Source organism: Microtus ochrogaster, chromosome 5 (assembly GCF_000317375.1).
Source record: "Microtus ochrogaster isolate Prairie Vole_2 chromosome 5, MicOch1.0, whole genome shotgun sequence".
NCBI classification, from domain to species: Eukaryota; Metazoa; Chordata; class Mammalia; order Rodentia; family Cricetidae; genus Microtus; species Microtus ochrogaster.
This window is the reverse complement of record NC_022012.1, coordinates 56318531-56331153: the sequence shown is the minus strand read 5'-3', so window position 1 is coordinate 56331153 and position 12623 is coordinate 56318531. Positions and strand designations below refer to the sequence as shown.

Genomic DNA, 12623 nt, shown 5'->3' with positions numbered 1-12623 from the left:
GGTGTTCATGTGTGTAAGATGTGCGGTGCTCATGTGTGTAAGATGTGCGGTGCTCATGTGTGTAAGATGTGCGGTGTTCATGTGTGTAAGATGTGTGGTGCTCATGTTTGTAAGACGGACGTGCAGTGCTCATTGTTAGTGTGTGCAGTGCTCATGTAAGACATGGGATGCTCATTAGAGTGGGACCACTTTCTTAGAGATGCAGAGTGCAGAGTGAAGACCTGGAACTGGGGTTTGCTTGAGCTGATCAGCTTGTTGCATGGATCTAGAATGTCGCCGAGATCAGAGCTAGAAGTGAATTCCGTTAGAGATGCCCTCGGAAAAGACAGTAGATAGGGCAGAGGCAGAACATGGTGGAAAAAGGGTCAGATCCATTGAATTTCCTATAGTGGGCGACTGACAGGAGGATGGGTGAAGTCCAGCTGTAACGTATCCCTCACCTGTGCCTGCAGACGGTCGCCAGTGGGTTATGGGAAGGAAAGCACACTAGACAGGGTGTTGAGCCTGGATCAGAGAAGCAGTGTTTACCTTCTAATAAAAAGCTTTGCAGCAAAGAATGTGGTCTTGTTCTACTTCTGGGTACTTTTCCTTGTTATACCTCCGGCTTAGTCCTGTGTATAATGTTGTTTGTCTCATATGTTCTAGATGAGCAACTTTTTAATAAAACACGCAATGTCCTAGTAACACTAGCAACTGTTGATTCCTCATCAAGATCTGTTCAAGCTGGGTGGTGATGGGCACATCTGTAATCGAGCACTCAGGAGGCAGAGGCAGGCGAATCTCTGTGAGTTTGAGGGCAGCCTGCCAGCCTGGTTTACAAGTTCCACGAGAACCAGAGGTGCTATACAGAGAAACCCTGTCTCAAAAACAAACAAACGAAAGATCTGCTTCAGTCAGGTGTCTTATGAGTCTTAAACAACATCTTCAGTTCAACTCCAGTTCCCCCACAATCTACTTTTCCGCCAAAATTCCCATCATCAAGTTAAAGCCAAGAGTCACATTAGTTCTCAGTTCTCCCTCATCTACATGTCCAATCCAAAACCGACTATCAGTTTCTGCTTTGGGGATGTGCTACTGCCTCTACTCTGGTCCTGGCTGGGACCATTGCTGGCCTGAATCATCAGTACCCCCTAGCTTTCTCTCTAGTTCTCTTAATGCTCCCCTTCTTACCTATGAGTGTTATCATAGAAGTGAGATCATTTTATTCCCTGTTTCAAAACCCTTACGCTGTTTCCTTTGTATTTAAGGTAAAATTATACAAAATCCAGCACACATGGTGCAAGGCACCCTGCCAATTCCCTGCTTTCCCATGCTATCCTTGCCCTTAATGTCCTTGTTCCCAGCTATGTACGGGGCAAACTCTGTTAATCCGTGAGACTTGTACTTAACGTGCTCCTTTCAGACACGCTCCTCCTTGGTTTGGTCCGTAAGTGACAGAGGAGCAGCTACATAAACCCGAGGCCAGAATGCCTGCTGGTTAGAATCTGGGTTACTTTGAAGGCCGTGGACTCACCTTGCTGATCGGAGCTGTCCACAGAACCAAATATGATTGTTCACACAATTTTAATCAAACGGGGCTCAGTGAGAGCTAAACTTCTTAGTTGTGGGCTCATTTAGATTTCAGATGTATTTATAATATGTAATGTCATTGGCTCTGCTCAGCCAGGAGTTCATTGTGCTCGGCGACCAGGATGCATGCGCCCATGCCCATTTCCTCCTGGGCTGACACTGTGCCCAGTACAAAGAGCCGCTGAAGTTCAAGGGCGCAGCGCCAGCAGGAGCCAGCTTTCCCGCCTCCTAGCTGTCACTCTTGGGCCTTGACAGCACTGCGCTTTTTTCCTCTGAGCCTGTCCCCAGGAAACTTCAAAAGCAGAATAGAAGCCTTCACATTCTAACTGACTTGACACCTGCAGACCCCTGTGACTTTTCTACAGTTTACCAGTGTTTTTTGTTTGTCTGTTTTTTGCTTTGTTTTTAACTCTTGGGTAGCAAAGTATCAAGCATTTTTATAAAGTGGCCGCTTGTTGGTTCCCAGCTGCTCAGCCCCGAAATAGTCACACAGAAACTATATTATTTAAATCACTGCTTGGCCCATTAGCTCTAGCTTCTTACTGGCTAACTCTTACATCTTAATTTAACCCATCTCCATTAATCTGTTTATCACCACTAGGTTGTGGTCTACCAGCAAAGTTTCAGTGTAGCTCTGTCTCTGGCGGTGGATCCATGGCTTCCCTTTGACTCTGCCTCCTTTCTCTCAGTTTAGTCTTGCCCCCACCTACCTAAGTTCTGCCCTGCTGTAGATCCAGAGCAGTTTCTTTATTCACCAATGGTATTCACAGCATACAGAGGGGAATCCCACATCAAAGCATCGCATTGGGAGGCCATGTCCACAGTGGCGTCTAGAGTGTAATCTGTAAGGTCAAAGTGAGTCCATGCAGATAAGTTCTAATTTGACACCTGAAGAAAGGGGAATGTGATTTCTCTTTTATTTCTGCTGCCAAATTTTAATGCTGTCCTCGTTTTGAATTAGAGAAAAATCTTGTTATATCTGTGTTCTCACTAAAGGGTTTGCCCTTTCCACTCTAGTATGTTGAACCCACAAGGTGCATGTGGGTCTTCCTTGTCTTACTTCTATGTAGGAATTTTGAAAGCATCATCTATAAAGATGATTGTTGTTTGTTGCTCATTGGTTTTATTTCGTCTTCTTTTTCTAGGACTATGACAGTTTTTTTGAATCAAAGGAGAGCAACACAGTCTTTTCATTTTTAGGCCTGAAGCCGCGGCCAGCATCCACGGTAGGTTAACCTTCTGTATTCAGGGTAGGCCAACCCTCCTGCTCCTGCTTTGGCGGTCAGGGTAGTGAACCCTCTGTACTCTGGTCCAGAGCTTATCTCGCTGGACCTTAGAGGTGGGTGAGAGGGCACATCTCTACTCCCCCTAAACTTTGAGTCCCTGATAAATATAGACTGCATTGTTAAACACACTTTTTAACTCCTCTAAATGCCTCCTTCTAATTTTTAACTTCTTTAAATCAGAGTATTAGTTTACTTTTAAGTTATACTCCTGTTCTTGGAAGAGTAATTTAAGGTAGCAAAATAGGTAGCTAGTTTCTGTTTGAATCATAAATTAACATTGCATTTTACTGTGTGTCTGGATTTCACACTTGTAATTTTGTTTGGTCGGATTGGAAATATTGAAACAATGTTATGTCTGTACTGAACTACTCAGCCTTCGTTTCTCCTGACCTTGTTGCTGGGCCTTGTTGCTGGGCCTTGTTGCTGTCTGTTTGTTTGTTTTGGGACAGGGTCTTTCTGTCTCTGACTATCTCGGAGCTCATTATGGTGATCAAGCTAACCTTGAACTCAGGGAGCTCCTTCTGCCTCTGCCTCCCAAGCACTGAGCCTTCCTGTCTTTATCTCTTAAATAACACAGCATAAGACCTGTTTGGGTAGATATCTGTTTGTTCATAACATCTCCTTGTGGGCAGACATACATGGCTGAATTACAGGTACTGTGAACTAGAGAAAGAGAATCCTGGAGTCCCAGCCAGGCCCTGAGATGGATCACCACAGATATCAAGGGGCAGCAGCTTTATGCACAAGCAAAAGCAAAGCCACATTTGAGAGGCATCTCCAGAATGAAACAAAAAGAGATACCGTGTGCAGTTCCTAAACCAATCCGAATATTTTTAAAGTCTCTTTATTGAGACATATGATTTTTGAAAAACACAAAGAACCTGAGTTTGTCTTGTGCTAAGACTTAGAAATCATGGATATTCCCACAACTGCATAAAACACAAGATTTACTTTTTAAAACAATAATACTTACCAAATAAGTTATAGTTTGGTTACTTCATTTAAAAACACTGGTTTGGGGATTAGAAAAGTAATTTAGGCTTATTTTTTAAAATTGGAAAGGTGTAAATACATATAAAATAGAATATTAAAATCACCACCCAGAACTGACCACACTGACACTTTTCCATTTTTCTTTCTATACATAGTAATCAAGGCTTGGCTCTATAGCTCAGGTTGAGGGGAATTCTAAAGCTTGTATTTTTAACACAGCTGAACCTGCAGTGCATTCTGGGAACTTTGTAAGGAACAGGTCCTCTGAGGCTGCCTGGGACAGGTACAATCTCAGGAGCACCTGTGGGAGGAAGGCAGAGGCCATCAATAATAGAACTCCTCCGGCAGCACCTGGGGAGCAGAGCGCCTGGGAAAATGGGCTTTGTTTTAGCATCAGCAAGCATGCAGATGGGTTGTGGGTGGTTCCTGTGCACAGGCTTCACAGAGACACGCCCACGCAGAGAGTATTTACAGGTTCCTAAAGCTATTTTTGTACAAGTTAGACATTTGAATATTTCTTAGGAAAATGGGTTACGTGTATGAAATATTTCACCTAAAGATGTTAAATAATCCAGATTTATTTTTAAAGAACTGGAGGTGGGCAGTGGCTGGGGCAAGGATTACCTGATGGCAGTAGGCACCATTGTCTGTGTCAAAACCTCCTAGAAAATGCAGTGTGCATGCCATCTTTGTTCTCATGTTCTCCAAAGGTACAGTTCCTTAGAGATTTAGCAAGCTGTTGTTTTTTTTGTTTGTTTGTTGTTTGTTCTGTTTTCTTTAGACAATTAGCCTGGGCTGTAGTTCAGTCATTACATGCTTGCTTAGAATGTATGACACCCAGGGTTTGATTCCCAGCATGCAACATCCCTTTAACCCTAACCCTGCAGAGCTGTAAAGGGCGGGGATCAGAAGTTTAAGGTCATCCTCTGTTCTATAGTGAGGTCCTGGCCAGACTGGGCCACTTGAGATCCTAGCTCAAAACAGTAATGGAACCTCACAGTGTCTTCTCCTTAGCATTTGTAAGGGAAGTTGGGGGTCTGTACAGAGTCCATCCTCACATGGTGCCTGAGCAGTGATATTTGGTCTTAGACACACTGAAGCTTATCCCTCAAAGGACATAAAGGGCCTGGAAATGGAGTTCCTAGGTAGGACCCTTTGGGGCAGAGTACACAACTCTGGCATAGTATCCGTGCCACTTGGGCACTTGAGCCCTCAGAGCCTTGGGCACAGCAATACATATCCTTCATCTTCCTCTGCAAGAGGTGGAATTGTAAACACTAGTAAGCAGTTCCCCTTTCTAGTTGCTTACTGTTAGCATTCATATAAAGTCTGCATTTGACGGCTTGGACAAAGCAGTCATAGCTGTGATACAGTGGAAGTGACCCTGCCCTCTCTCCCACCACTGCAGCAGGCACACATAGAAGACAAAGCCGGGAGGCACAGAAGCCCATGTAGCATCTGTAGTTGCCCCCATAGTAGGTAGGAGAGTGTGCTGATGGCCCACAGGCAGGGTGGCTCTGACTGGACTACTCTCCAAAGTGGACAGAGCGGGAAAGGGCAGTGATCACTGAGTCGTGGCCTAATGGCCACCCTGGCTCAGCACACGCTGTTTGTCTTGCACAGGGACTTCTTAAAGGAAAAGGTAAGCGGATTTCTAGCTGCAATGTTAGGGTTTCCACTTCCATCAGAGCTGGGAGAGGTGGAAGCATGAGGGAGGGAAAACCGAGCGACAGGAGTCAGCATTGACTGGCCACAAAGTTCATTATTCTAATAGACTCCAAGCAGATCCTGTTACGGAAATTTCTGCACCCAGGTCCTTAGCAATGGGGTGATTTTCAGAATACATAACAACTGATTGTACTGCATACTCTTTGGCCATATCTGGATCAAATTGCAGTGACTTCATGGGGACCCTTGTTTAACTGGGTCATGGGAACAGACGAGAGTGCTGCCTGGACAGTTGGGACAGTGATGCTTTATGAATGACATTGCCATTCTGATGATGCCATTCACCCAGCATCATCCTAACCAGCACCTCTTTGTGCCCCAGAAAGCTCACAGCCACCTGCTGTGAGCTAGTAGCACAGCAGTGTTCAGAGGAAGGAGACTTGGTGGCTGCTGAAAAATGAGGTTGGATGTGTGTGATTGAAATCGAAGTTCTGGCTTAAAAGTCAGGACTAACTCCTGTCAGCCATAGAGGGTGACTCATGACCTCCCCCCATCTCTGTTCCTGACAGGAAAGAGAGAGAGAGAAAAAGAGAGAGAGAGAGAGAGAGAGAGAGAGAGAGAGAGAGAGAGAGAGAGAGAACTGCCAAGGGCAGATTTTCTTGTCACTGTAGCCTAAGAACTGTGCCTTTCTCCCTCTTCTGTGTAACAGGCCGAGCCTTAGACATAAAGGGTGAAGGTGATGGAGTTGCATTTGGAGCACCGTGGTACTCAACACATACCTGCTTACCTGATGCATCACTGTGACAAAGCCACACGCACAATCGGCAACCTTGCTTGACCTGGAAAAGGTGTTTTTGGAGGACGTGGGGATGATGGGGACTGCTTGATTGCTCTAAGCTAATCGGGGCTCTGGTGGTGGAGTTTCTTCTTTTCTCTTTTGCTTACGGTTGCCTCACCTGAAAATACCGCCGCCTGTTATCGTCTGCTTCCTTAATGACTGAAGGCCAATAGGGCAGCACCATCGGGGAGAAGATGTTGGACCTGCCCCAAATCTTACTAGACACAAGTACTGCATAAAACCATTCCTCTCTAAGCCACCTGCATTGTATCCTTGAAGCCAGTTTGCCAAGATGGTAACGTCTTTGAATCAGAAAGGAAAAAAAAAAAAGAACAATGCTGGTTGGCTGGTTGGCAAAGGGCGGACATTGAGGGTTCTTCTTGCAGAATCACAAATGTCACCATTCTGGTACTTCGTAATAATCTGCTGAAGAAGTTAGATGCTCTCAACTCCTCTCTGTAATGGGAACCCTCACCCCATCAATTCTGCAGGCTCCTACAGGTGCTTCCAGAACCGCCGCTGCAACATTGCACTACTACAGCCAAGTTACAGGACAGAAAAGAATTGCCTTCGGGAAATATCTCCTTCCTTATCCCTCGCAAGGGGGACATCTCACTGTATGCATAAGACTGCTTGGGAGATGTATTTTAAGAAGTAAATTAATAAGAAAGTTTGCTCTGTCCGTATGCAAAGGCATTTTCAGCTCTTGTAGTTTACTTACGCAAACACACGCACGCATGCACGCACGCACGTGTGCACATATATTTTTAAATGCAGCTTCCCTGAGTAACAGCTGCTTGTTCTATTTTGTGAAGGGATTATATTTTTGGAGAAAGGAAATACTCGGTTAGATATATTTTGTGAGCTGTTGATGAAGTGCATTGGAAGGCGCCAGTACTGCTGGGGCTGGGCTTAGCGGAAGAAGACTTGCATAGCACACACAAGCTGCTGCGCTCAGCTCCAGCGCCACGGGAAACAGACACCAGCACTGCTTACCATTTATTCTCTGTTCATATTCAGACCAGTTCGCAGTCTCAAACTTTTCAGAATAATACAAACACACATTCTTGCTTCATGTATGAGAACAGGTGATATTTCAGAGAGCTTAGAGAGAAAGGGGGCTGTCTAGGGAGTCGTCCATCGATCTTGAGGAGCAAAATCCCTGCTCCCTTTGGGTGGACATTGGTACACACCGAACAGCTCTAGTTCATCAGGGCAGAGATTATCTTTCTACATCCTGGCATATTTTAGAGTTAATACCCAAACATAGGGCCAGCCTTGAATAGGATAAACTCAGGGGTGACTGAAATCACCACCTACCCCTAGCAGCGTGATGTGGGACCTTTCACTCTGACTGTGAAAAGGAAATGTTTGAGAAATTGAAAGAGCAGGCTAGCGGCTCTCTCTGCCCCCTGCACCGTGAGCTCTGACACATGTTCTGAGGTGTTTTGTTGAATGCTAAAATTGAGATCCCCCCTAAGAGTTGCAGACCTATTACAGCCAGAAGACAGGACAGCTTTCTTCATGAATGGACCAAATGCCTGACATAAAATTTTCTCTCCAGAGAAAGCTTGTCAAGTCATGGATATTACTGTCTAGTTGGTATTAAACAATATCCAGGTCAAACTCCATTTGATAAATCCCAGGGACTTTTGTGTTTTGTTTTGTTTTGTTTCCTTTCTCTTCTACCTGGATGTTGTACTTGAGTTTGTGAATCTTCTGACGAGACACATGTCCATTTAAAATAGAGCGATTTTAAAGTTATCTCATGAAATCAGCCCAGCTTACCTTGACTGAGTCTATTCTTGCCAATGAGTGCCAAGAACCAGTTTAGAAAAGTGAAGTCTTACCATGTTTTGGATTATAGGAGCATCACCATACTTGGGAGACAGAAAGCTACCCAGATGTGTCAGTATACCTTTCTGATTGGCCATACCATACCTACTGTGACCTTGTTAAAACACTGAGCAGACAGTGTGCTTAGAATTGCTATCACAGTTGCATACCGTTTTCTTGCCATGATTCTTTTTGAACAAACACTGGAGAGTCAGCAACCAAAACATGAGGTTAGTGGTTGTTCCTTCTTCCCGTGGCTAAAAATCCAGGGTATGGAGTTGACCGTAGTTCCCAGGCAATGGTGTGTGTAGAGCACACTGGGTCTTTACTGAGTGACAGACTGACTTTCCTCCTCCTGTCTTCCTTTACCTCTTTCTATTGCTTCTTGCTTGGGACAGAGTCTTGCTATGTAGACCTCTGCCTCCCAAGTGCTAGGATTGCATACTTGGCTGAACTAGTGTTCTTATTACCTTTGGCTGCCTCTAGATTTGGTCACCACCATCTTCAAAGCCTAGGAGAGAAGTAAAGAAGTACAGGCAAGGCTGTAAGGCCAGCTTTAAGGCAGAGTGTGGACTTCCTTGTGGGACCAAGGAAATGTGCTGTTGACACCAAATGGTGCCATTTAAACCATAGGTGAGCATGGAATGCCACACTGCCAAGTGTCTGCAGACCAGAAGAAGATTTAGTTAAGAAAATACTTTGCCAAATCCTGGGGGTTTACTAAAATCGAAGAGGAGAAAAAGAAGACATTTTGCCTGGAGATGCTAATACATTTGGGTTTGTTTTCTATTTTGTAAAGTTAACCCAACATTTTGCTTTTATATTGTGTGAATTTAACCATATAAAGATTTTTTTCTTTTGTTACTGAAAGGTACCAAAGACTTTTTATGTTTCATTTGGTTTGTTTAATTTTATTGTGGGATTTGTTTTTTTTTTTTTCTAGAAATACTTTGATATAGGTTTGTCCCTAAGTGTCTGGGTCTACTTCACTCTGTGTAATTGTTTTGATTTCAGTCTGTTTGTATCTGTCTCTCAAGGCATTGGTGAAATCTCAGATTTTATAGTCTTCATTAAAGGAGAATAAATTCCAGAAAACATGGCATTCTGAAACTGGAGTTGTTTCTTCCTATTCTCACTCCCTTTCCAGCTTTTATTCTGGTGTTGGCTGGGTCCTGTTTCTTTAGGAAGCTGTTTCTGCTGCCATCCACGAAAGGTTTGAACTGTTAAAGTACAGAGCTCATACAGACACTCCCTTCAGAAGGAATCCTGGGCACACTGGGAGGCCAGCTAGGAGGCAAACAGACCCCCACCCCTCCCAGGCAGCTCAGGGCTGAGGCGGGTCTTAGCCACTGGTCTCCCAGGCACCTTCAGTCTACTCTAGTGGTTTATCTGATATTATGCCGAAAATACCATAGGTGGCCATGATCCTCTCACTTGGGCTTCCTTTGAGCCACATTTGGAAGCAAAAGAAAACGTTTCTGAAGGAAAGCAGGGGCTGAGGCTGAACTCACCAAGAAACAATTGCAGAACTTATACACCAGGACAGATGGAGGGTGGAGGAGGGGTCGAAGGCAACAAGCTCTAAAACGGCAGAAATGTGTCAGCTCATGAAACCAAGTCAGCAAATGGCTCTGCCTGCCTGTGACCCAGATTCCAGTGGGAGGGCTTCCCAGTTCTAGACACACAGGCGAGATTAGCATGGCTGTCTTTTCTGCCAGCATGTATTAAGCCCTCACAAGGTGATGGGTCCCATCTGAGCAGGAGGATGAGGGGAGCAAAAGAAAGCAGCGTACACAGCAGCAATCAGTGGCAGGCCAGGTAAGTTGTCAGTACTCAAGGCTACAGCTCGTCATCAGGGATGTTAATGGTTGTTCCTTATTAAAACCATCCTGACTGTTTAGATTTTATACATGCAGTGGACTACATGCATATGTACACACATATCTACTGAAGTATAAAGAGTAATAATAACAACCCCTGTATGCCTGCTGCCTGCCTATTGCCTTTTCCCCTAGGCATCCCTTGGACCCCTCCCTGACCTTCTCTTTCTCCCTATTGAATAAAGGGAACCTCACCTGTATTTGTGTGAATCGAAGCCTTTCTACCCTTTAGTGTTTTGTCTCCATGTATGTATCCATAAAGAATAATAAACAGAACTAAACCAGATATAGTGGGTTGTTGTTGTTGTTGTTTGTTTCTTCCTTTTAACATCCATTGCGAAGGGAAATTTCACTGTTAAAAGTTACTAGATGAATTTATAGTTTTTTTTTCTCCAGTTGCTGGCCATTGAGCCTTGCTGTGAGCATTCCTTCATTTGCCTTCTGGTGCAGTTACACAAGAGTGGATCCACACCTTAAGTGGAATTGCTGACTGTACAGAAAGACCACACAAGCCTCCTTAAGGACAGAGTCAGATGGCTTTCTCGAGCTTTCGTACCAGTGTATATTCCTACAAGATTGCCAACGTTTTTAGGATTACAGGTCCCAATCAATCTGTGTGACTGCTAGTCAAATTTGTGCCAAGTATGCAAAATGGATTTGACTTTTAAAAAATTCATTAATAAATTGAGCGTGTTTATTATGGGATTCCTGTGTCAAACTTCTCAGCTGTTTAGATATCTGGATATGTTTTAAGTTATTAAATGTTCTGCTTATATCACTGGGTATTGAGCCCAGGATCTTGCACGTGCTAAGCAAGCATTCTACCACTGAGACATACCTCTAGCCCATGGGTTAGTTCTTAAAGTGAAGAGAAATCAGGAATACACAGTCTTCAGAAGCTTTTTCCAGAAATGTGTGGAATGCACATGGACGCTTATTCTGGTTTCAGAAAATAAAGGTAAGTGTGCTGCTGTAGCCTGTCAGCCATGAGATGTACTGGGGGCGTCTGTGCTCTTGGAGGCTGTCATCTCCGGAAGTGTCTTAGGGCTCATCAGTTGGTTATTTGGCAGGAAATCAATGTCAGTAAAGTTGTGATTCCGTTTGCTTTCCTGGGTTTCAGCAGAAGGAAGTCTATGCAGACTTCATGTGTGCTTATATGCTCAGGATGTCAACATACAGTGGGCCTGGAGCAATGGGCCAAACATTATTTGACACTTAAAAGAACAGCAGGAAAATCTTTGTTAAGTCCCAGGGGATCCATGTGATGCCAAGCATAGCCCAGAGAGTGGCAGGGGCAGCACTTCACACGTGTGGAGAAGTAAACGAAACTAGAATACAGGATTCTCTTCCTACTAAGGGACATTTTCAGTAGACTCTGGACATTGGTATTTGAAAGTGTATTAACAAAGCTCGTTATAGTGTATAAAAGAAATTGAGAAAAACTTCTTACGAAACAAACCCCTACATTATTATACATAATATGGGGCCCTGTAATGATAAAAATCATAACCTACCCTTCCTCTGAAGGTTAAGAGCAAGTGTCTCTAAAGTTTTGAGTGGTGCCATCCACTGTACCAGTAAGCCACACGAGGCAGAGCCCTTGAAATGAGCCCACCTGGGTTTGTGACATGGTTTGAATGTAAAGATATTTCAGGATTTAAACTGAGTGTGAGCATTTAAATGAACTCATGAATAAGTTTTCTATTGGTTACACATTAAAAATGGCACTCTGAAGTTATTAAGTTGAATATTAAGGTGATCACTTGCACCCTTAAGTGGGGCCGCTGGCATAGTTTAGATTACATATGTGGCTTTTATTATTTCCCTGCCGGACAGCACTGCCTTATAGCATTCTTTTTGCTTCCGAATTTGCACTATAGTAATAAATACATTTGAAATATTTTTAGGTCTTGGTAAAATCCTTCATTTCTCATACTGAAAAATGTGATTACCTTTGGGGGCATAATCTTCTGGTATAGCTGCCGAAATGACTTTCTCATTCTGCTTTATGCCCCCATAGCTCAAAGCATTTTTGTAGTGAAGGAAGAGTCTATTCTGGACACCAGCAGTGTCATGGATTGTCAGGATGCTCAACATCTTGTCCAGACTTCTGCACAAGCACCCCTCATCCCCACCTCCCCATCAGTTTACAGAGCTCCACCTGGAGCCAAGCTTTGGACTGTCTTAGACCCCAAATTATTTCTATGTACCTAGTGATTTTATTAGTACAAGCCATGAAACACTGGCAAGGAGAAGTATCAGAGAAGTTAAACAGATAAAAGAAGTGGGATAATAATATTAGTAACACAAATCAGATTAGCAAGAATGTTGTTCTTGAATGTGGTGTTCTCCCCACTCGAGAAAGTGAAATCCTACACACGCATGCAATTCATTAACGTGCCCCAAAGCAACAGGACTTGTAGCCAAACAGAATGCAGATGACTGGCATCTCTCATGCTTGCAAGAGCTGTTCAACTAATTCCCTCTGACTACCATTTTATTCCCAAAGTAATAAAAAGAAAATCTTTTACTCAATTATTTTTAATGGCAAGA

General features: G+C 43.8%; 1 protein-coding gene across 1 annotated transcript in view; it reads left to right on the top strand.

Annotated features, from left to right (window-relative positions):
- Nucleotides 1-9296, top strand: part of Sh3bgrl2 (SH3 domain binding glutamate rich protein like 2) — a 56947-nt gene extending 47651 nt beyond the window's left edge. Inside the window, exons 3-4 of the mRNA XM_005347559.3 lie at nucleotides 2715-2795; nucleotides 6226-9296. Coding sequence (XP_005347616.1) covers nucleotides 2715-2795; nucleotides 6226-6237 — 93 coding nt within the window. The 3' untranslated portion in view covers nucleotides 6238-9296. The remainder of the gene's footprint in view (nucleotides 1-2714; nucleotides 2796-6225) is intronic.
- The last annotated feature ends 3327 nt before the right edge of the window (nucleotides 9297-12623 follow it).